The sequence below is a fragment of the Podarcis melisellensis genome, assembly GCF_964234715.1.
Source record: "Podarcis melisellensis genome assembly, chromosome: 3".
In the NCBI taxonomy this organism is placed as follows: Eukaryota; Metazoa; Chordata; class Lepidosauria; order Squamata; family Lacertidae; genus Podarcis; species Podarcis melisellensis.
In genome coordinates, this window is record NC_138530.1 from 105,062,822 (window position 1) to 105,085,145 (window position 22,324).

At 40.8% G+C, this 22,324-nt stretch overlaps 2 protein-coding genes across 5 annotated transcripts in view; one reads left to right on the forward strand and one right to left on the reverse strand.

Annotated features, from left to right (window-relative positions):
- OTOR (otoraplin) overlaps positions 1-22,324 on the reverse strand; it is a 149,898-nt gene that overhangs the window by 38,695 nt on the left and 88,879 nt on the right. The window lies entirely within an intron of this gene.
- Positions 1-22,324, forward strand: part of KIF16B (kinesin family member 16B) — a 104,226-nt gene that overhangs the window by 2,963 nt on the left and 78,939 nt on the right. For 2 of the 4 annotated variants that reach the window (XM_081905984.1, XM_081905985.1), the window contains exons 2-12: positions 4,920-4,989; positions 6,365-6,478; positions 7,399-7,515; positions 8,240-8,337; positions 10,032-10,141; positions 11,763-11,905; positions 12,973-13,141; positions 13,245-13,376; positions 14,780-14,955; positions 16,343-16,408; positions 19,451-19,510. In XM_081905984.1, coding sequence (XP_081762110.1) covers positions 4,920-4,989; positions 6,365-6,478; positions 7,399-7,515; positions 8,240-8,337; positions 10,032-10,141; positions 11,763-11,905; positions 12,973-13,141; positions 13,245-13,376; positions 14,780-14,955; positions 16,343-16,408; positions 19,451-19,510 — 1,255 coding nt within the window. Of the gene's footprint in view, positions 1-4,919; positions 4,990-6,364; positions 6,479-7,398; positions 7,516-8,239; positions 8,338-10,031; positions 10,142-11,762; positions 11,906-12,972; positions 13,142-13,244; positions 13,377-14,779; positions 14,956-16,342; positions 16,409-19,450; positions 19,511-22,324 lie in introns of those variants that run through there. The other 2 variants (XM_081905986.1, XM_081905987.1) reach the window with 2 other exon arrangements.

Genomic DNA, 22,324 nt, shown 5'->3' on the forward strand with positions numbered 1-22,324 from the left:
TGAACGTGGCCCATGTTGTTGAAGCAGAACAGACTAGTCATTTCATGACTGCGCAATAAATGCTCTATCAGCTACTTTTAGATTATATTGTTTTGTTTTTGTATCCCATTCTTCCCTAGAGCGGCTAACAACATCTAAATTGTTATCCTTGGGTATAAGTGTTACCTAAGTTGCATTCCTACTCTCTGAACACAACGCTGCTTTGCGACAGAACATGATACACCTAAAAGCATGTGCTCTGAACTCAAAACAGCCTTGGGCATTTGCTGCTTTTTTCAAAGAGGGGATGTCCCACTGTTTAGGGGTTCTCTGGTGCCACAACATTGATTTATTTTCTGGGGTCTGAAAGTGCTTGCCTTTCTTGTATGTTAGCTTTACTTGAGACTCAACAACTTTGACAATTTCAGAAATATTTTCTATTACTATTGATTTCAGATTGATTAACAAACAAGCAAAAAACTTGGTTGATGTGTTTCCCCCCCCCCCCCTGAATTTAATAGAAAAGGGGATGTTGCCATATGGAGATCTTTTATTTAAAAAGTTGTTATTGGTAGCAACTGTGTTGAAGGTGAAGTATTGGTAATTTGGAGTGGAGTTGTAATTTTGGTAATGCTTTTCTGAAGTTACCAGACTTTCAGGACTTGTGTTTTCATGCTCCTGCCTGCTATAAACTGAAAGCTGGAATGGGAGCAATTTGGTTAAGAGAGGCTTCAGAATGTTTTGGTGATGAATACTGCATCTCTGCACAAACCAGAGTGCAGAGCTGGGTTTTCCTACCTAAGGATACTTAGCATCCATTTATTTCCATGGTCGGTGGAGATATTGAAATCTTATGCCCATCTTGTAAACACATTTACATTTTCTAAGGCTGGTAGGATTAAATATCTGCTCCTCCATGGAGGTGCAGGTCAGTTCTGTGTCCAGGGCAGCTGTTTACCAGCCCCATCTGGTACTCAGGCTGAGACCCTACCTGCCCGCAGACTGTCTTGCTAGAGTGGTGCATGCTGTAGTTATCTCCCGCTTGGATTACTGCAATCCGCTCTATGTGGGGCTACCTTTGAAGGTGACCTGGAAACTACAACTAATCCAGAATGCAGCAGCTAGAGTAGTCACTTGGAGCGGCCACTGAGACCACATAACACCAGTCTTGAAAGACCTACATTGGCTCCCAGTACGTTTCCGGGCACAATTCAAAGTGGTGGTGCTGATCTTTAAAGCCCTAAACGGCCTCGGTCCAGTATACGTGAAGGAGCATCTCCACCCCCATCATTCCGCCCGGACACTGAGGTCCAGCTCCAAAGGCCTTCTGGCGGTTCTCTTGCTGCAAGAAGCCAAGTTACAGGGAACCAGGCAGAGGGCCTTCTTGGTAGTGGCACCTGCCCTATGGAACGCCCTCCCACCAGATGTCAAAGAGAAAAACAACTACCAGACTTTTAGAAGACAGCCCTGAAGGCTGCCCTGTTTAGGGAAGCTTTTAATGTTTGATGCACTATTGTATTTTAATATTTTAATATTGCCAGATGGGCAGGGTATAAATAATAAATTCTTCTTCTTCTTCCTCTTCTTCTTCCTCCTCTTCTTCTTCTGCAATAGACAGGCTACTGTCTTTTACACAAGCACCATATTCCATGGTAGTGCTTCTGAGACGTGTTCTATTTTGAGTGACTGTTGAACCCATCTGATCTCTTTTCCAGCTTCAATGAAACTTTGTCCCAAGAGGATGGATTACAAAGTAGCACCAGTAGTTAATGGACCATTGTAAGATATCACGCTGAAAATTGGAAATAAGGGTAACTGGGTGAACTAGCTAGACAGGTACAGCGTTGAGCTCTGTTTCTGCTGCTCCTCCCTTTCTCAAGAATATGAGCAAAATTACAAACAGTTGCTAGGTTAAGATGCTTATTCAAAGCTGAAGCTTCGTTTTGGTTAACTGCTGAATAGTCAAAACTGTCTGACTTGTGTGCAAGAAATAAAGCTTTTGTTCAGAGTTCACTGTGGTGCAGCTGGCTTTATTAGGCTTCATTGCTAGATAATATGTTGCTTTTATGGTCAATCTTAAACTGAGGCACATGGATTGTTTGGGCCATAATCACTTATCTTCACTTTCCTTTTAAATTTCTTAACCACCAGTGCTCAGTCACAAGACCCTCCCTTCAGCATCTCATTGAGCAGTTCAGCAGAAATAACTTTGTGTCATAGAATCATGGAACGATAGGGTTGGAAGGGACCGCGAGAATAATCTAGTCCAACCCCCTGCAATGTAGGAATCTTTTACCCGACATGGGGCTCAAACCTATGACCCTGAGATTAAGTGCCTCATGCTCTACCGACTGAGCTATCCCTTCACCATCATAGAATTGTAAAGTTGGAAGGTACCCCAAGTGTCAACTAGTCCAACCCCCTGCATTGCAAGAAACTCAACTAAAGTGTCCGTGACGGATGGCCATCCAATCTCTGATTAAAAACCTCCAAGAAAGGAGAGTCTCCACCACCTATTGTGGGAGTCTGTTCCACTGTCAAACAGCTCTTACTGTCAGAAAGTTCTTCCCCATGTTTCGTTGGAATCTCCTTTCTTGTAACTTGAATCCATTGGTTCGAGTCCTAGCCTCTAGAACAGGAGAAAACAAGCTTGCGCCATCTTCCATGTGATAGCCCTTGAGATATTTGACGATGGCTATCATATCTCCTCTAAGTCACCTCTTTCCCAAGCTAAACATACCCTCAACCGTGTCCTTGTGGATTGCTTGTTCAAACTTGCTCCGTAGTTGTTTCGTCTTCACCTGTATATCTTCTTTACGTCTTGCGTTATTATATCTGTCTGCTTTTTGTTAGTTTGTGTTTTATATATTATGGCAAGGACTCTACTGTACCTTTAATCCCCACCCCTTAATTTTTTTAATAATGGGAATTGGAAACCTTCTATCTGTTCCTGACCTATAGAACTGCTTTGAGGGTTTGTTTCCCCACCTCACCACCAATCAAGCTGCGCATAAATTTTATGAAATAAAATAAATTTTATAGCAACACTATAATGAGAAGGCAATCCTTAATAGCTTTATTAGCCATGCAGTCTTAGCAGAGGACACTCTTTTCCCTTTACTAAATTAGCCAGAATTGTTTTGCCTTCATTTTGTTGCCTTTGCAGCCTTGGAAAGAAAATGATCAATCTTCACTTATCCAGGAGAAAAAGCCCCGTTGAATTCAACAGGACTTCCTTCTGAGGAGACATGGTTAAGATTGTGCTGCAAGATATTACCTTATTATATGAGCTGCCAGGAAATATCCCTGAGGAATTTGCGTGTCATTGCTGGTTATAAGCCAAGAAGTTGTTTTCCTTTATGGAGCTCGGTGCAACCCATGAAATTTTAGTAGGAAGGCAGTTATGGCTAGACGAGCAAGGTGTTAGATTTTACTTTTGTATGCTCTGGTGAGGAGGAGGGACTGAGGCAAAGATGGGTGCCTAGGAAAGCCACTTCAATATTGCTGATGAACTTTGTCATAAGTTGGTGGCAGGTCAGATGATGATGCGCATGGAGATTAGACATAGTAGTAGTAGTAATGATAATAATAATAATAATAATAATAATAATAATAATAATAATAATAATAATTAATAATAAATTATTTCTACCCCGCCCTCCCCAGTCAAGACAAGGCTCAGGGTGGCTAACACCAGATATAAAACAATTGATTAAAATACAACTTAAAAACAAGATTAAAATTAAACGTTAAAGTACAGCCTCATTTCAATAGAAACTCAAATCAGAAACATTTTGGGGATGAAAATGTCAAATCTTCACCAAGGCAAACTATTCACCACGGCACAGAATATGCTTAGGACGGCCCTGGTCACACACTTCTTGGTACTTGCTTGCACTCCTTACAGTGCCTCTCTGGAGGGTCAAGGTGTGATCTGAAGGCACATGGCACAACCACCTTGCTGAAGGTAAGCAAGTCTGGTCTGGGCCTGGAGAGATGTCCTTACATGAATATCATATATGCTGCTTTGGGCAGTGGCAGGGGCCTCAAATTTCACCAGCTCCCTGTGAAGTGCCAAAATTTGGCATTCCCCAGCCTCTCATGCCCCATTCTAAAACTTAGTTGTGGCATCCCCAAGGCTCCGCACCCAGTACAACTGAACAGGTCATTCTCCCTTAAAGCCTCTGCTTTGGGTTTCTAGAACTGTAAAAGCTATAAAATGAATGAATGAATGAATGCAGGATAGAGCACTGGGGGGGGGTATAGGAAAGGGTGGAATTGCCCCCAAACAAGCAGAGTTCTGTTCTTTGAGTGATGCGGCTGCCTGATTCTTAGGTGGTTCCATCCCATTCTCAACAGGCATCCATACTTCATCCCAGGAAATTCTTCCTTCTATGAATTTCCTTCTGTTCCTGGATCCTAGAATCCAAGTCTGCCTCTATCCTGTGTCTCCCAACCCTCTTTCCTTGCTAATAATTTTTTTTTTAAATGATTAGTTGACCTAAAGTATGTTGCCATTAAAGGGATGCAGGTGGCGCTGTGGGTTAAACCATAGAGCCTAGGACTTTCCGATCAGAAGGTCGGTGGTTCGAATCCCCGTGACGGGGTGAGCTCCCATTGCTCGGTCCCTGCTCCTGCCAACCTAGCATTTTGAAAGCACGTCAGAGTGCAAGTAGATAAATACTTCCCTTTTAAGATATGACTTCCTTGCCTAATTCAGCAACTAGGGGAAACATTAGAGTTGGATACAAAGCGGAAAAAGTGACACACACCCCCATGGTGCCATGTCAAGAAAATGTTCACAAAACTCCACAATGAAAAATGAAACTAGAGTTTATGGTAAAATGTATGCATTAAGGAAAATACTAGTTTGCTGACAACAGCTATCAGATTCTCCCTATAATTGTTTCTTAATCTACTGAAATATGTTAATTTCACAGGGAGAAGGATTTGGATGCTAAATTTATTATTTCAATGGAGAAAAATAAAACAACCATTACAAATATGAAGGTGAGTGTTTTAAGCAATCACAGAAATACTTTTTTTCTTGCTTTACTTGCTCTTTTTTTATTTTCCTCCTGGCAAACTTTGGGTTTTGTCATGATGGCTTCAGAACTTGTGATTAGTGGACCTGAGTAAGTCTCCTTGCCACAAAGTGCTGGTGTAAAATTATCATTGGAAATTATTGGTTTAGAAAACTGCACAAAAGATTTGGCAGGTGCCCTAAATTGACTGGGACCTGATTTATCATATTGGATTTACTTAGTAAACGACTAAAGAAATATGCCAGGTTAGTTGTACTTGCTGTAAAATGGAGCTCTCCAGACTCCCAGTCCACTGTGATGAATGGGGCCTGGGTGGGATGGTGATGTAACCTGCATTAAGTCCTGCCCAGGTCTGCTGCCTTCCACCTAGTGGGGAGCTCTGCTGGCAAACAGCACTTGATGTTTCTGCCCAAATGGTGGGCAAAAGCTACTTCTGTCCCCCCTATGGGAGGGTCCTTTGTACTTTGCCTTCCCCTTCTTCTCTGTCTGGTGCAAGTGGCAAGGTTACAGCTGCAACATTCTATTAAGCTCTGATGCTTCCATCCAGGGGTTAAGAACGCAGCATTAACCTCGTTTTTCTTTCCCAGTAGCCAAAAGTATTTTAACTGAAACAACTAGGGGGGGGAATTCAAGAAAGTGTACAAAATGCGGTTCAAATATTCAAACAAATTAAAAGCTTTGCTTGAAAATTATTCCTACTGGTATACTTGTAAATATTTTTGAGATATAGTAAAAGTATTGAAAATAAGCTATGCATTTGTGCTTATTATAAATGCATAAATACAACCTATCAAACAGTTGGTTACAGTGTCAAAACTACCCAACTGGAAGGGTGTTGCGTCCCTTCGTTGTGATACAAATTTTATGAAGCGATTCATTTTCAGCCTGTGCCACTTTTGGAGAAGATACCTTTAGGTTGCAATATGCAGAACCTCTCCTAGGAAATGTTTTATATACATTTTCTGATTTACTCTTATAACCTTAAACTCAAGATACTATGTTGCAACAATAATGATAGCCATGTTCAAAAATAAGCATTCTGCCCTAGTAGGATAGCATTCTAAACTGTGACATTATTTAGTTGCCAATTTCTAACATATGCTCGATAAGTGCTTATTTTATGCTTAAATCAATTTTGTTGACAAAAGCAGCTGGAACAACCCAGTCAGATGGGCGGCATATAAATAATAAAATTATTATTATTATTATTATTATTATTATTATTATTATTATTATATTGGCAGTAATAATATTGCGCTCTCAGAAGAAATGTTGGAAACATACGGAGTTAATATCTTAGGGAGCAATATGGTAATAGGCTGGCTTATTCTTATTCTTAGATACCAGAGGGAGGAACTGGAGACCTTGGAAGAGAACGGACTAAAACATTCACATATGACTTCTCCTACTTCTCAGCTGATCCAAAAAGTCCAAACTATGCATCTCAGGAAATGGTAGGCAGACAGAAACCTGTAATTCTCTTTCAGAATGAAAATATAATGTCAAAGTGCATTTTTAAAATTTATATTTAAAGTGCTTTAACCTGCCAAAAAGGCTCCCAGAATGACTTACAAATAGATTAGTGACAAAGAACTGCACATTTGGATTCCCATAGATGCTAGGGAGAGGATTTTAAACAACTTAGCTGCTAAAAACCTTTATACAGTAGATTTACCATGAAAGCGATGATATAAATTAGCATAGTAGTTTGCCATTCTCTTGCAGTTCAAGGGAGCCTGTAAAAGCAGGGTACACAAAGAACTACACAACTAGTTTTGCACTCCTAAAGAAGTTTTGGGCTTTTGTGTCTCAAACAGCAGCACTCCAAATCATAGAATTGTAGAGTTGGAAGGGACCCTGAGGGGAATTGCAGAAACAGTTTGTGATTCCATGTGGCACGGTCAAAAAACCAGAAATGGATCCCAGCAAAGAGATTAACTGAATCTCTGATGGAAGACCAACTATGGCTGCTGGGCTGCATCCAGTTTGTTGAGTGATAAATTGTCAAGGTTGGATTTGGCACAGCTCTTCTACAATATTTTTGTGTATTTATATTGGTTCAAGGGAAAAAAATACTTTTGATATATCATACTAGTTTGTTTTCTAGTAAAATGAAGTAGTAGTAAGTGGCCTTTGGAAAGAAATCCCAAGCTAATCTTCTGCAGTATCATATATATCTTAAGGTACACCTGCGTAGACTGTTTGAGAACCCACAGAATTACTATTTTTTCATAAACACTTGAACTGATCATCTTTCATAAGCACTTCAGTAAGAGAGCAGTTCCTATAGTATGTTGAGGAGAACAAACTAAAACTTCTGCTTTTAATTATATTATGAAACATTGCTAGTCTCCCTCTATTTTTATTTCCCCAGGTATTTAAGAACCTTGGCAGCGATGTCCTCAAATCTGCGTTTGAAGGTTATAATGCTTGTATTTTTGCATATGGACAGACTGGATCTGGGAAGTCATATACTATGATGGGAAATGCTGTAAGTAAAGCTTTTCAGAATTCTACTTTACTTTGTAGAATTGCATGCCTTTTAAAAGTGTGCTGCTTTTCTTCTATGTATATAAGATGAGCAACATATATTCTAAATTGTTACCATATTTTTCTAGCAATTCTGGATTGAATAGAATAATTTAAAGGAATTTTGATGTTTAGCAAGGCCTAATTTGGTTGTGCACAGATATAGACAAGAGAATGTACAAGCCAGTTGCATTATGTTTAGTTTTAGCTGGGCATGCTTAATGCAGATGAACATCGTGGCTCCCCCAAATTGTATACTTGGGAAGCCAAAGATGCATGCTTTCTGGCACAAAGTTTAATCTCAAACAGCATGATATGAACCTGATAGACTAATTTGTATTTGCCAATTCATTTTATTTATTTATTTTTCAATCTGCCTGAGATACACTCTCTAAACTGGGCCAGAAAGTAGTTTCCCACAAATGGAAGAAGCCCTTCCATAAACAGAAGGGGAAAATGTACTTTTTGCCAATGTTCCCTTGGTTTGTCTTTTGTTTCAGCAACTCTGCGGAGCCCATTTTCAGGGCTCATGGGACTACAGGGATGCGTAGAGGGGAGCAGAGAACGCCCAGTTCCATGACTGGAGCTCAATTCCTATGGCTTTGAATAGTCTGTCAGTGTTTTTTTCAGATTGTGACGGCTGCATTAAACAGAGTGCAGTATGACAACGGCTCTCATTGTTGCAGGGGGATCTCGGTTTAATACCTCGGATTTGTGAAGGATTATTCAACCGAATAAATGAAAAAACAAGATGGAATGAAGCCTCTTTTCGGACAGAGGTCAGGTATGCTTGTGTAGCAGTTGCATGGCTGTATACAACCAAAATTGTCTTGTCTGTTTTTGCCTTCCTTTTTCTTATCCATGTCTCAGCCCATTGGGTGGTTAGTTCATTGCAGAAGTTCATAGGCCATGTTCGTTTGGGAGGAAGAGAGAACTAAACAGTTACAAAGCAAAGATTTCATATAGGACTTCAGTCTGGATTACATTACCTTTTACCCATATAGCTATTTCAAAGGCCTGCTTATTATTTCTATTCCATTTAAGATCCTACAAAGACTGTGGGTGTTATACCTAATTTCAGTGACACCAAATGTGGAAGATGAAGGGGGAGAATTCCTTAATCCTACGAACCTTCCCGAAGTGTTGACTAATCCTTCCTCAAATGTGCTATAAACATACTCTAGTTCTTTATCCCTTGCAATCCTGCTGCCACTCGAACATCTTATCCCCATTCACACAGAGTTAAAAAAAGCAAATATTTATATTTATCAACCTTTATTTAGAGAAAATAATACAGTGCTACCTCGGGTTAAGCACTTAATTCATTCTGGAGCTCTGTTCTTAACCTGAAACTGTTCTTAACCTGAAGCACCACTTTAGCTAATGGGGCCTCCTGCTGCCGCCGCACCGCCAGAGCACGATTTCTGTTCTCATCCTGAAGCAAAGTTCTTAACCCGAGGTACTATTTCTGGGTTAGCGGAGTCTGTAACCCGAGGTACCGCTGTAAATCAGTAATAGATCAGATGAATGTCATACCACAATCATTTTATTTATTTATTTATTCATTCATTTATTCATTTATTTTAATTTAATACATTTCTAGACAGTCCTTTATCATAGGGAGTTTTACAACATAAAAACAACAACACAACATAGTAACAAACAAAAGGCCATAGATTGTTTAATTAGCCAAAGAGGAATGGATGTGGGAAAAAAGTGCTTCAGCGGTGCTTGACATTAAATGTGTACTGTTGCTAACATCATCCCAGTTAGCTCTCCTAGAGGACAAGAAGTTTTTTCTCCCTGGTCAGGAACTTAGCTGGGCCAGTGCAAGGATGAACAGAGTCTCCCCGCTGTCACTCACAATCAGCTTTCAGCTTCTGGAAACATATGCTTTCTTTGGCTGGCTTGCTTCAGCTTCCCCTGAAATCCTCTTTCTGGTCAGAGACTTGAATATCAGGACACAGCCAAGAAGATGCCACACTGTTGCATCCTCAGAAGTCTTCTGGCTTCCTGAGGCCAACTTTGCCTTCTGCTTTCACTCTGGCCAGAAGCTGTCTGGGAGTTTTCTCTGCACTGTCTGTCTTTAGTGATTCACCTCTTCTTCTGCTTACTGCTAGACCACATTGCTCCTGGACAATGCTGTGACTGACCTTTTATACAGTTTCAGTCAGGACCCCTCTAACCAATAACTTTGAATTATTTCAATATCTGCCATCTCACTGGCCTGTACCTAAGAGCCAGTGAGACCCAATGGAATGCTGTGTACTGTGATCCTTTAAAATGGTATTCTACTGTGAATCATGATTAGTTTTGGCCATAGGTTGGCCACTGTGAGAACAGGATGCTAGTCTTGATGGGCCTTGCTCTCTTTATGTTCTTAAATGCACATATGAAGGTTGTGCTTATGTGAGATTCATTTTAATGGATAGGCTTTTAAACTCGGACTGTCTTCTGATTAAAGTATATTTGTTTCAGTTACCTGGAAATATATAATGAACGTGTCAGAGATTTATTGAGGCGCAAGTCTACAAAAACAAATAACTTAAGAATTCGTGAGCATCCAAAAGAAGGTCCTTATGTTGAAGGTGGGATTTAAAGAGCTGAATGCTTCTGTTTGTTGGACGTCCAGTTGTATTTTTAATTGTATAAATTTGTCTTTGTTGTAAATTGAAGGCCAGTGTAAACGAAGTTATAAAAGTCTATGAACCCTGTTTGGGTGCGCTAATTTGTGTATAGCTTGTCACCAGTTACAATGAAAATTTTAAAGATTTCTGGAGTGTGATGTCCTACTAATTGAGACTAATGATGGGTCTCACTTATAAATCAAAGGCACTTGTGATGGAAGAGTACTTATTAGAACTTAATTGTCTTAATCCATCCCCTTCCAATTTATGCTATAGTGTCCTGAGAGTATACAATGTTTAGGAAGTCTGCAGATTTTTCTTTAGGCTGACATTCTGTATGTTTAACATGTCTAGCAGTATGTCTTCTGCTAAAATAAATACGGCCAATTCAAGCTTGCCATGTAGCTTCTGCACTATTTTGCAATAGAAAAAAGGGCATGATCAGTTTCCCCATATACACTCCTAAGTTTTCTTTAACTTCACAATACTTAGCACTGTTTGTCAGTTGAATACATTTTAGTCATTCAAATAAGTTAAATCAATACATTTGCATATGACTAACCAATTGTCATTTTAGAAGGGGAAAAAATGCTTTCGAGTTAGCTCATGGGTAGGCAAATTAAGGCCCGGGGGCCGGATCTGGCCCAGTCACCTTCTAAATCTGGCCCGCAGATGATCATCAGCGTGTTTTTACATGAGTAGAATGCATCCTTTTATTTAAAATGCAGCTCTGGGTTATTTGTGGGGCATAGGAATTCATTCACTTTTTCCCCCTTCAAAATATAGTCCGGCCCCCCACAAGGTCTGAGGGACAGTGGATCGGCCCCCTGCTGAAAAAGTTTGCTGACCCCTGAGTTAGATCCACACTTGTCATGTGTAGAGTGCCATTCACGTGATGTTCCACTGGAGGAAAGCGGGTGGGAAGATGATTTTCAGATTTTTACTTTCCTGTACCGTGTCCAAAACTACTCCTGTGGAAGAGGCAAAAAATTCCCTCTCTCCCTTACTCCAGCAGGAGCCTCCATTGGATCAGTCCCTTCTGTGACATGAAGGGAGGCCTTCAGTTTGTCTTTATCCAAAACTTCGCTTTCAGGTGGTTCATGAATCTGTTGCAGTAAGTGCCAATTTAGAAGAAGTACAGTGGTACCTCGGTTTTTGAGCATCTCGGAAACAGAAGGTTTTGGAACCCGAATGCCAAAAACCCAGAAGTAAATGCTTCCATTTTCGAATGCGCCTCAGAAGTCGGATGGCTTCTGCTGTGTGTTTTTAGATTTTCTCCATTGAACCCTTTGCGCTTCAGTTTTTGAACATTTCAGAAGTCGAACTGTCTTCTGGAACGGATTACGTTTGAGAACCGAGGTACCACTGTATTGCCACCTCATGGCCACCTGTGTGAAGCTTTCTCTTCTAAGATTGTCTCTACCACCAGCTGCATTTAGAAATAGTTATTTTAAAGATGCGGATAACTTTAAAAAGATGTTGCCTGATGAACTGGGGACGCCTCTTCAGTGGATTAAATACTATTGGTTGGTTAAAGGTTGCAGTCCTCGTAACTGTTGGCTTGTGTTTGTGTTTTCCTCAGACTTGTCCAAACACTTGGTACAAAATTATGGTGACGTAGAAGAACTTATGGAAGCAGGAAACATAAACCGGACCACTGCTGCGACCGGAATGAACGATGTCAGCAGCCGATCCCATGCCATTTTCACCGTCAACTTCACTCAGGTACAAAAAGGAGCAGCTCACAATGAATTGTTGACATTTCTCAAATTTAGGTGCAACTCAAATTCAGCTTCAACTAAATTTGAAAAGGGACTTGAAATATGACCTTTCACTCCTTGTTGGATTAAATAATGGAAATTTGCCATGCCCCACCTCTCAAAAAAAAAATCTGGAAAGGAGAGATACGTGCTTAATGCAGTATTTATAAAATGAGAAATGCTTTGGCTGACGCCATTTTTAGATGTAACTCTGTTAGTCTCTAGGTTTATTTTTAAATTGTATTTGTTTGTTTGTTTGTTTAATTGATTTATTTACTGCCCTTCATCAAAAGATCTGTGGGCAGTTCACAAGACAGTTTTACTTCTAATAAAAGATGTATATGTTCTGGTTATGACCACTTGGTGTTGGAGAGGGTACACGCTCTTTCTCACTTGATCCAGCACAAAAATTTTGACAGGAGAATGAGTTTTTGAAGCTCTGCTGTGATGGAGCATCTGAGAGGATCTCCCAGGTTTTTTAATCGTTGCTTTCAATTTAGCTTGCAGAGTTATACATTTGATTTAGGGAGTGGCGCTAAGGGAGGAGAAATTAATACCCCCTTCCCTTTTACCTAGTATAATTCTCCACCCAGCCTGCACAACTTAATTTTTTTAACTGTTATCTAGAAAAGTAGGGAGAACAAAATTGTGAATTATTTTCTCATCTTGACAGACTTGGAATCCAACTTTATTAATGGGAGTTCTCTGTGTAAACAACAATACTCCCCCGCCCCCCAATGGATGCAAATGGAAATATTTATGTTGAGAGTATTGAATTTCAAGTCATTTCACACCGGTTTCTCTGGCATTTATGTGTCTTGGAAAAGGAAAAGGATTTCACGTGTGTTTTTTACTTGTATGTATGTGTTTTTTACTTGTATGTATAGAAAAGAACTGCTGTGCAAATGATATAGTATAGTTGAATCCCTAGTTTTTCTGTATTCCTGTTACAACTGAGAAACAGAAATAGAAACTGTTCCTCCTTTCTTCTTAGACTTCCATGTTATAGCCCAACATCTTGTTTTTCTGTAGGCAAAGTTTGATGATGAGATGCCATGTGAGACAGTTAGCAAAATACATTTGGTAGACCTTGCTGGAAGTGAGAGAGCAGATGCTACTGGAGCTACAGGTGTCAGATTAAAAGAAGGAGGAAATATTAACAAATCCCTAGTTACTCTGGGAAATGTAATTTCTGCCTTAGGTAAGTCTCTGTTTATTTTAATTTATCGACTTAATTGAGTACCAAACTTGTTACCCAGCCCTCTCTAATGGTAGTGTTGCCTCCTTGTTTTGCTCTTTTACAGCTGATTTATCTCAGGATGCCTCAAACCCCCTTACCAAGAAGAAGCAAGTATTTGTGCCTTACAGGGATTCTGTTTTGACATGGCTTTTGAAAGATAGCCTAGGAGGAAACTCTAAAACAATAATGATTGCAAGTGAGTGGGTTTTGAATTACCTTAATTCCCAGTGCTTTGCCTTTTTAAAAAGGTTATCTTCTATACATCCAATTGATTGGCATTACAAGTGACTCATTAAGCAATATTGCTGTTTGCTATTTTTAATGGGGCTGTCTTCACAACAAAGCTTGAATAATATCCTGCCGGGAGAGTGGAGAGATGAAAGCAGACTCAGTACACAGTGCAGAATAATTGAATGCGCTGCTTCCCCTTGGTTAGGCATCTGAAAGCACATACTCAAGGGATGTAACACTCAGCTCTTCCACTGTGCAGATCTTGGGAAGATAAATGGTGAGATCCTGCTACCTCTATCCATCTCAGGGGAGGTGCAGTTGAAACCCATACCAGTTGTTGGACTACTTAAGAGGGGGGTTTCCCAAGCCCCCCACTTAGGGCTTAGAGGAAGTTCCCCAAAAAGGTTAAGGTTCATGCCCTACACTCAACCTGGAAGCCTGTTGCAAAAAGGGCACTGGAGGAAGCGCATCATGTGTGCTTTGGGTGCTTCCACTAGTCATGAGGCCTCGCTCTCAATTCATAGGCAAAAGGCAGGTCTGGGCCATCAACTTTGTGCAATGTCTGCCTCTGGGAGGGACAAGTGAACTTGTTTCACTGTTGGAAACAAGGCAGAGAACAAACTGCCTTTGTCTTTATTAGAAATCCTCAGGCACTTTTTTAGTCTTTTAAGATGCTGCAAGACTCTTGCCATCAATTTGAGTTGAACTGATTTTATAATGAATTGATTTTAGAATGCTGTATTATTTTACTATTGTTAGCTGCTCTGAGCCCGGCTTTGGCTGGGGAGGGTGGGATATAAATAAAATTTTTATTATTATTATTATTATTTGCTTGTTTAGATCAGGGGTCACCAACCTAAGGCCAGAGGGTCGCGGGCCAGAATCCTAAGGCCGCGGGCCAGAATCGCCTTCTCAATCCGGCCCGCGGACGGTCCAGGAATCAGCGTGTTTTTACATGAGTAGAATGTCTCCTTTTATTTAAAATGCATCTCTGGGTTATTTGTGGGGCATAGGAATTCGTTCATTTCCCCCCCAAAATATAGTCTGCCTACCACATGGTCTGATGGATAGTGGACCGGCCCACAGCTGAAAAACGTTGCTGACCCCTGGTTTAGATAATGTCCAAATTATGTGTATCATATTTTGCGGGACACCTCCCTTTGTCCTCAAAGAAAATTGGAATGGTGGGATATTTAATGCTGCATAATGAAACTGTGAACCAAATTAATGCAATATTTCCCCCCTAAAATGCCATCCTACTCACAACAGTGCAGCATACCGTTTGCTTTCTCTCCACCCACACTGGGTTTCTAAGATTTCTAAATGATATATGTACGTATAACCTAATTTTGAATTTATTTTCCGTAGCCATTTCACCTGCTGATGTCAATTACGGAGAAACCTTAAGCACCCTTCGCTATGCAAACCGAGCTAAAAACATAATCAACAAGCCTACCATTAACGAGGATCCAAACGTCAAGCTAATCCGTGAGCTTCGAGCTGAAATAGCCCGGCTGAAAACTCTGCTTGCTCAGGGGAATCAGGTTAGCTTTGCACTTGAGACATGAGTGGTTTCTTTGACTGACATTAGGGCTGTCTTAAGCATATGCGGCACCGGGGTACAAAAATCTGCCCGGCGCGCCACCCCCCTGGACGGAGCTGCTGCGGCAGCAGCTTGGTCGGATGCCGGGTGTTGGCAACAGGGAAGGGGTTTCAAATCAAGTAAAATGGCCAGGGACTCTGCCAAGCCAATTTTTTTGTTGCCTATGTTGCCCTCCCTTCTCATATGTTGCCCTCCGTCTCCGACAAGGCGCCTAAAATTTGGGAGGCAGAGAAAGGGAAGGAGGAAAGTTAAGGCTGGCGGCCGCCGGGCACCCAAGTGTCAAGCCTCTGCGGGCAGCTCGCGAAAGCCCGTCCGGGGACCCGGAGCGCCCGCTCACTTTGGTCCCACAGCACCTTAAGACTTTGACGACGACTCCGCCGTCAGATGCTGGGCTAGAGGGCAGAGGGTTGGGGTGGAGAGCCGGCCACAGCAGAAGAGCCCACCATGGCGCTCCGACTGATGGGCAGGCTCTTGCCCGGACTCAACTCTCGGGCCCCGGACTCTTGGCTTGGCGCCCGTGAGAGCCCAGTGTCCAGGTCTTCCGCACCCCTAGCACCTATGGGTAAGACGGCCATGAGTGACACTATCTGTTTCTGTATCTTAAGGATTGTTAAATACACACATGCACACACACGCGCGCGCACACACACACACACACACACACACAGAGAGAGAGAGAAGATAATTGGGAAGTAGGAAGAGAAGCTGGAATGCCAGGTTAGAGTGAAGAAAACAGAACAAAGCACTGTTTGGGTGCATGAAGCCGGACAAGGGACTGAGTGATGTAGGAGAAGCAGCCCAAAGAAAATGAGTCCCCAACAGACCTGTTCTACCTGCTTTTTACTTTGGAGAGGAGCCAGAGAGTGCTTAGGAGGAGGATGTAGAATTTGTACGGACTTTAAAGGAAGTACGTCATTTGTGGATGTTTTCAAGCTTCTTGTGTGCAAGTTTCCTGAAAGACCCAGAAACTCCCTTGACTTGTATAGAAACACCTGTCTTCTGTGAGGCGCAGTGCGAGAACTGGAGAACAATCTGCAGCCAGGAACCAATGATCCCGTTTTTCAAATAAAAACAAATTGTTTTAATGATTCTTTTGAGAATCATTACTCCTAGATGACTTCCACTAAGGCATGCTAAGACCTATTGATATATGGCTAAGGACAGTGGCCTAAAATTGCAATATACGACTGCAGTCCTATGCATGCCCCTGAGAGTAAGACTCACTGAACCCAACAAGACTGAATTCTTAAATAGAAATCAATAGTATTGCATTGTAGGCTATCTTTTGTTTTTATATCTTTAATGTTTATTTTGTCTGCTTCGCCTAGATTGCGCTTTTGGATTCTCCAACAGCCCTAAGTATGGAAGAAAAGCTTCAACAGAATGAAGCCAGAGTAAGTTTTAGTTCAAACACTTCATCTGTGTCTGAATTCTTGGCAGATTTGCAGGGTTTAAGTTATGCGTTCTGTTTTAAGATGCTTGATATGCTGTACTTCAGTAAACATGCTTACGGCGGCTTGTAGAATATATAAAACAATTAAAAATCCATAAATAAAATAGAATAAAAACAGGAGAGGAAAATATTTTGAATTCAAACTACTATGTACTCATAGTTGTCCCATCCAGAAGTGCCTTTCTGGGGAAAAACACAAAGAAAGAAACACAAAACGAACTGCTGAGCTAAAGTCACACATGTTTCCATGTACAGTAATGTAGTTTTGCTTTAATTCTTAATGTACACTCCCTTACGTTCTCTGCTTGTACTACATTTTGCTAAGCGTGTCAGTCTTTCAAAGGAATAGTTGTGAACTCAGAGAACTTAGGACACATTTCCCACTACTTTCATTCTACCTTTACTATGGTAGTGGGGTACCTGGTGCCTAAAGGAGTAGTTTACATTTTAGCACCAATAGTTGCCCTTATATTGGCGCATGGCTTGCTCCCAAATCGCTGCTCGCAGGATTACCATCCAGCAATAGGCCTACCAAATCTTGCATCAATTTGACTTCCAAAGCCCTTAAACTGGGCTACTTAAAATTTGTACACAAAAATTTGCAGTCAAAGTAACCTAAATCCTGAATTGAATTCAGGGGCCTGTACAAATTATGAAAACACTTCACATAGGTAGATATCTGCTTCTACTATTTGTTAGGAGAGGCAAGAAGCTACATAGAACACTGGAGCCAAATCCTTTGACCACTGGAAATCTTCTAGCTTCTGAGACTTTGCTCTCCCCTTCTAAAAAATAAACGAAAGCTTGGATTCACAGGAAACTGAATTACAGTGCAATGGTACCTCGGGTTACATACGCTTCAGGTTATATACGCTTCAGGTTACAGACTCCGCTAACCCAGAAATAGTACCTCGGGTTAAGACCTTTGCTTCACGATGAGAACAGAAATCATGCTCCGGAGGCCCTATTAGCTAAAGTGGTGCTCCAGGTTAAGAACAGTTTCAGGTTAAGAACGGACCTCCGGAACAAATTAAGTACTTAACCCGAGGTACCACTGGACAGCCAATAACTCATTTTGAGTTCCCTGTGTTCTTATGAAATCATGGGGAATACGCACAGCCTTGTTCTATAGGCTCTTAAGGCTCCATGATTGCTGCTTTTTCCAGTAGGATGGGTAGAAGGGAAAGAATTCAATATATTCACAAATAGGATGTTTAGCTTTTGTGAAACGCATATATATTGCTTCTGCTTTTGGGTAGCTGCAGTTTGATACATCATCTGAACAGACAAACTGTGGTTAACATTAACGATGTTTAGTTTAAAATATGCTAATTTCGAACTATTAATGTCTAAAGTTGACTTTGGTTTAAATCAGTATTTCCCAAACTTGTGTCTCCGGCTGTTTTTTTGGACTACAACTCCCATCATCCCTAGCTAGCAAGACCAGTGGTCAGGTATGATGGGGACTGTAGTCCGAAAACAGCGGGAGACCCAAGTCTGGGAGACACTGGTTTAAATCAGTCATAGTTAATGTTAACCACAATTCCATGTTCAGACAGTAACCAAAAGGGGAAGTAAAACCTTCCAAACTACTCTTAATTACAAGCCTGAGAGGAGCCTAGGTTTCTTCATGTCTCATTATCTAGGGTTGGTGAGTCCACAGGCTGGGTTAATTCCATCAAGCCAGTTCAGGTGGCCGGCCAGCCCTAACCCCATTACAGCACAGCTCAGAGGAGAGGTTTACACCTTTCCATATGGCCCAGCATATGGTGATTTGAATCTCCATCACAGCACTGAACCAAGAACCCTCTTCTTCCAGCGCTGTGTGTGTGCACTGAGTGCGATGTGCATTTGTGGGTGGTCTGTGTTAGACTATGCGGCCCTCATACTTGTAGCGTTTGGAGAGACAGAAGTTAGCCACTGTTCCACGAAACCAGAGTTTAAAATGCCTTTTGAAAACATAGCATGAAATGTGAATGAGGTAAAATGGGTTGAAAACTTAGGTTTCATGTACTCATACTCAGTTCAAAGCTGCGATTGGCTTTTGTTCCCTCCTGAATGTATCCTCATTTGCTGTATCATGTTTGCCTCTGCATAAGGTGTGAAATGGCACTCATGGGGCAAAGACAATTCTGAAGAAAACCTGAATAAAAATAGCAACTGAGTAAAGTGGCCAATATGTCAGATTCTGCTTCTCAGATCTATCCATTTCAGACATTTCCCTTGGAAGCCTAACCTAACCTCTCAAAAATGTTCCTCATAGTTGCAGTCAAACTCTGATGTCCAATACTGGCAAATGTCAAAAGTTAGAGCAATTAAATAAATATCACTTCATTAATGTGTCTTTTTTTTCAAAGAGGGGTGAGAAAGAAGTCAAACAAACGTCTGCCTGCCTCCCTGGGAAAAATAAGATTATGTTTGCTACTAACTGTTGTGAACATAGTTCAAAATGAAAAACTTCACAATGGATGCAAAATGGAATATATTATTCATTATCTTGCAGGAATCAATCCTTACCCTGTTCAGAAATATATTTCTATGCAGGAAGTATATCGAGCGCTTTTTTATTATCTTTTGTTAACCTCATTAGTATGTTGCATGATTGATTCATGATAATTAATGCAAGCATAATGACTGGAATTTCTCCCTGTACTCTGTGATAGTCTATAATTTAATGCAATAATTAATTGGTTGTATGGATTAAACTCTCTATTCCCCATGTTTCAGTAGAAAAATGAAAGCCTTTTTTCTTTTAATTGAATATACTTTTTCTTGAATATTGTACCCTAAAAATAGAACAGAATCAGAACCACGTGTGTATGTGTTTTGCTTTTTAATGCAGGAGAACTAGGATGCAGGCATAAATGAATAAATGTGAGCTTCTAGTTGGCTATGCTGATTTCCCTGGAGAACAGACAGAAAAAAATGTGAAAATTAAAACTTTGGGTTTTATTTGTGAATAATACTTTGGTTTATTTTATAGGTGCAAGAGCTTACTAAAGAGTGGACCAACAAGTGGAATGAAACCCAAAATATTCTAAAAGTAAGGGTCATCTAAATGCTTCTTGATTTTCTAAATCTAAATGTTTTAAGAATGGGATCCTGTATTTTGTGTTTATTGAATTTACTTACACCTTGTAGAGCATAGTCTTATGCACGGTGTAGTGCAACATCATTAAAGTAAAAAGTAGAGTCCTTAATTCTTACTAAAAATTCTCCCTTATGAAAGATCTTATGTTAAAAGCTTCAGAGAGAACTTGTGAGGAAGAATTTAAAGCAAACATGCAAGTTTTCAGGATATCAAATTAATTAAATCTTTAAAAGTGGTCAAGACTTTCATGCAATCTGGTTTATTCATACTTTCTGCTCAACGCTTAAATAACCCAGTTACTTATGTAAATTATTGTTTTTCAGGTCAATTTTCAAATGTGGTAAAAGGTTTGAATAGGTATAGACAGATTCAAGAGATTCATTAATCTTGTCTTTGCGTGGATAACCATGCATTTAAATGTGACTTAATGAACTGTAGTCCCTTTTCATATCTGGGACATACTGAACCTGCTTCCTCACACACAGCCATTCCAACATAGACATTTTATAGAAACTTAAGCAGCTCACTTTTCATATGTGTGGCGTTAACGGACTTGTCAATGACCCAAGGATATCATACTTCAAAATAAAGTACGCAGTCTGGAATTCAGTGTTGAACTGAAAACTGCCTGGCAGATGGTGCGACAGAATGAACTGATTTGTGTAATTTCTGCCCAGATATTGAATTGGGAATTAGAATATTCACATACTTCAGAATTTTGTGAGGGTTTTTGTTTTTTTACAATATAAGGGTTTTTAAACAATGCCATCATTTCTTACTAAAAGTAATTTCTCACTCTGGTGGTGCTGTTCCCCCCCCCCAAAAAAACCCTTGCTTCTCTTATTTGATTTCTTTCCCTCTCCACCCAAGTTTGATGTGCCAGTAATGTGTAACTAGCTTATGTTTCATATTTTAGCTTGGATCTGTACAACATGGTTGCTTTAGGGAAAATGGAAACATCAACTAATTTATCTGCTCTACTACACTATTGCATGCTAAAATTCTGTGTCCTGGGAAGAAGCAAACTTTAAGTGTACGCCGTAAAATATACTGTTTCTGCAGCATAAAACAGCTGGAAAAGCTGGCTTTCCAGAGCTTATATTGGCTCCCCCTGTACTTTCAATTGCAACTCAGCATTCTCTCGCTCTCCTTTTGCTCTCCTTTATATATACCTATCTTTATATATGCTTTATATACCTATCTTTATCTATATCTAGTTACAGATAGGTAGCCGTGTTGGTCTGCCATAGTCAAAACAAAAAAAATTCCTTCCAGTAGCACCTTAAAGACCAACTAAGTTAGTTCTTGGTATGAGCTTTCGTGTGCATGCACACTTCTAAAGAAATACCAAGAAGACGAAGACGAAGACGAAGAAGAAGAAGAAGAAGAAGAAGAAGAAGAAGAAGAAGAAGAAGAAGATATTTATACTCTGCCCATCTGGCTGGGTTTCCCCAGCCACTCTGGGCAGCTCCCAACAGAAAATTAAAAGCACAATAAATGTCAAACATTAAAAACTTCCCTAAACAGGGCTGCCTACAGATGTCTTCTAAAAGTCAGATAGTTGCTTATTTTCTTGACATCTGATGGGAGGGCGTTCCACAGGGTGGGCGCCGCTACTGAGAAGGCCCTTTGCCTGGTCACAAAATCGACCCTCGCTGGTTCACATTTTTAGAATTAACAGTGAGGGCGTGTATTGTCTTTCATTACTTTCTAATATCTATTATCAACCATTGGGCCAGTTGGGATATCACAGTGTAGCGTGATTTATTGTGATAGGGAGACACAATGAACCGTGGGCTTACAAACTCCTCCTTTCTCCACCATGGCTATAAGGTGATTGGAAGCTTTGGCTTCTGTTTTCAATTCTGCTGCAGTTTAGTGTGTCGTCGTGGTTAGAATGTCAGGCTAGGACTTTGGAGACCAGAGTTCAAATCCCGGCTCAGCCTTGAAGTTCACTGGATGACATTTGGCTAGTCAACACCCCCCCCCCCAGCCTAACCTTCTTCATAGGATTGTTGTGAGAAGAAAATGGAGAGTGGGGAGAACCATGTGTGCCACCTTGATTCCTGGAGGAAAGGTGAGATAGAAACATAGTAATATAGTGTTGCGCTCAAATCCTAAACTATGGCTAAATCTTAATTATGCGCCCTGATGTGTGGGCTGCAAAAACTATGAATAAGCAATGAACCATGCACGGGGTAGGTCCATAGTTTCAGGGTTTCCAGCAATCAGGGAAGTGAGGGGTACTTGGGTGTGGGTTTCAGGACCACGGCTAGCAATTCTGTAGCTGAGACAAGACACCCAAGTTGTTTCAGCAGTGTCCAGGAGCAGTCTATAGCCTGGGCTAGGTATTCATCAACTAGAGGCCCCAACCCCTGAACACTTCAAGGGCAAATGCCTTCCTCTGCAGTCACTGGCTGCTTTTAGGCCCTGGGGTTTCAGGCTTTGGGGATGTATCCTCAAGGCTCTCCTGATCTGAGGAGTTGGAGGGCCAGCTGTCTCAGTCTGGTGGCACAGCTGTATCCTTAGGGTTCAGGAAAAAGGATATGTGAGCTCCAGTGACCTTAGTTCCACATTGGATGGGCCAGGAAGTGAGTCCATATTTTACTTGGGCTGCTGTAACTGAACTCTGCCTCATAGGACTCCTGATTGTGAGGCATGACAATAGTTTTTGTTTTAAAAAGAAGCCAGATTCATAAGCCATGGTTTGAAGTTGGATTACTTTAAGATATAGCTAATGGTTTACCATGAACACTTCTACCCGGG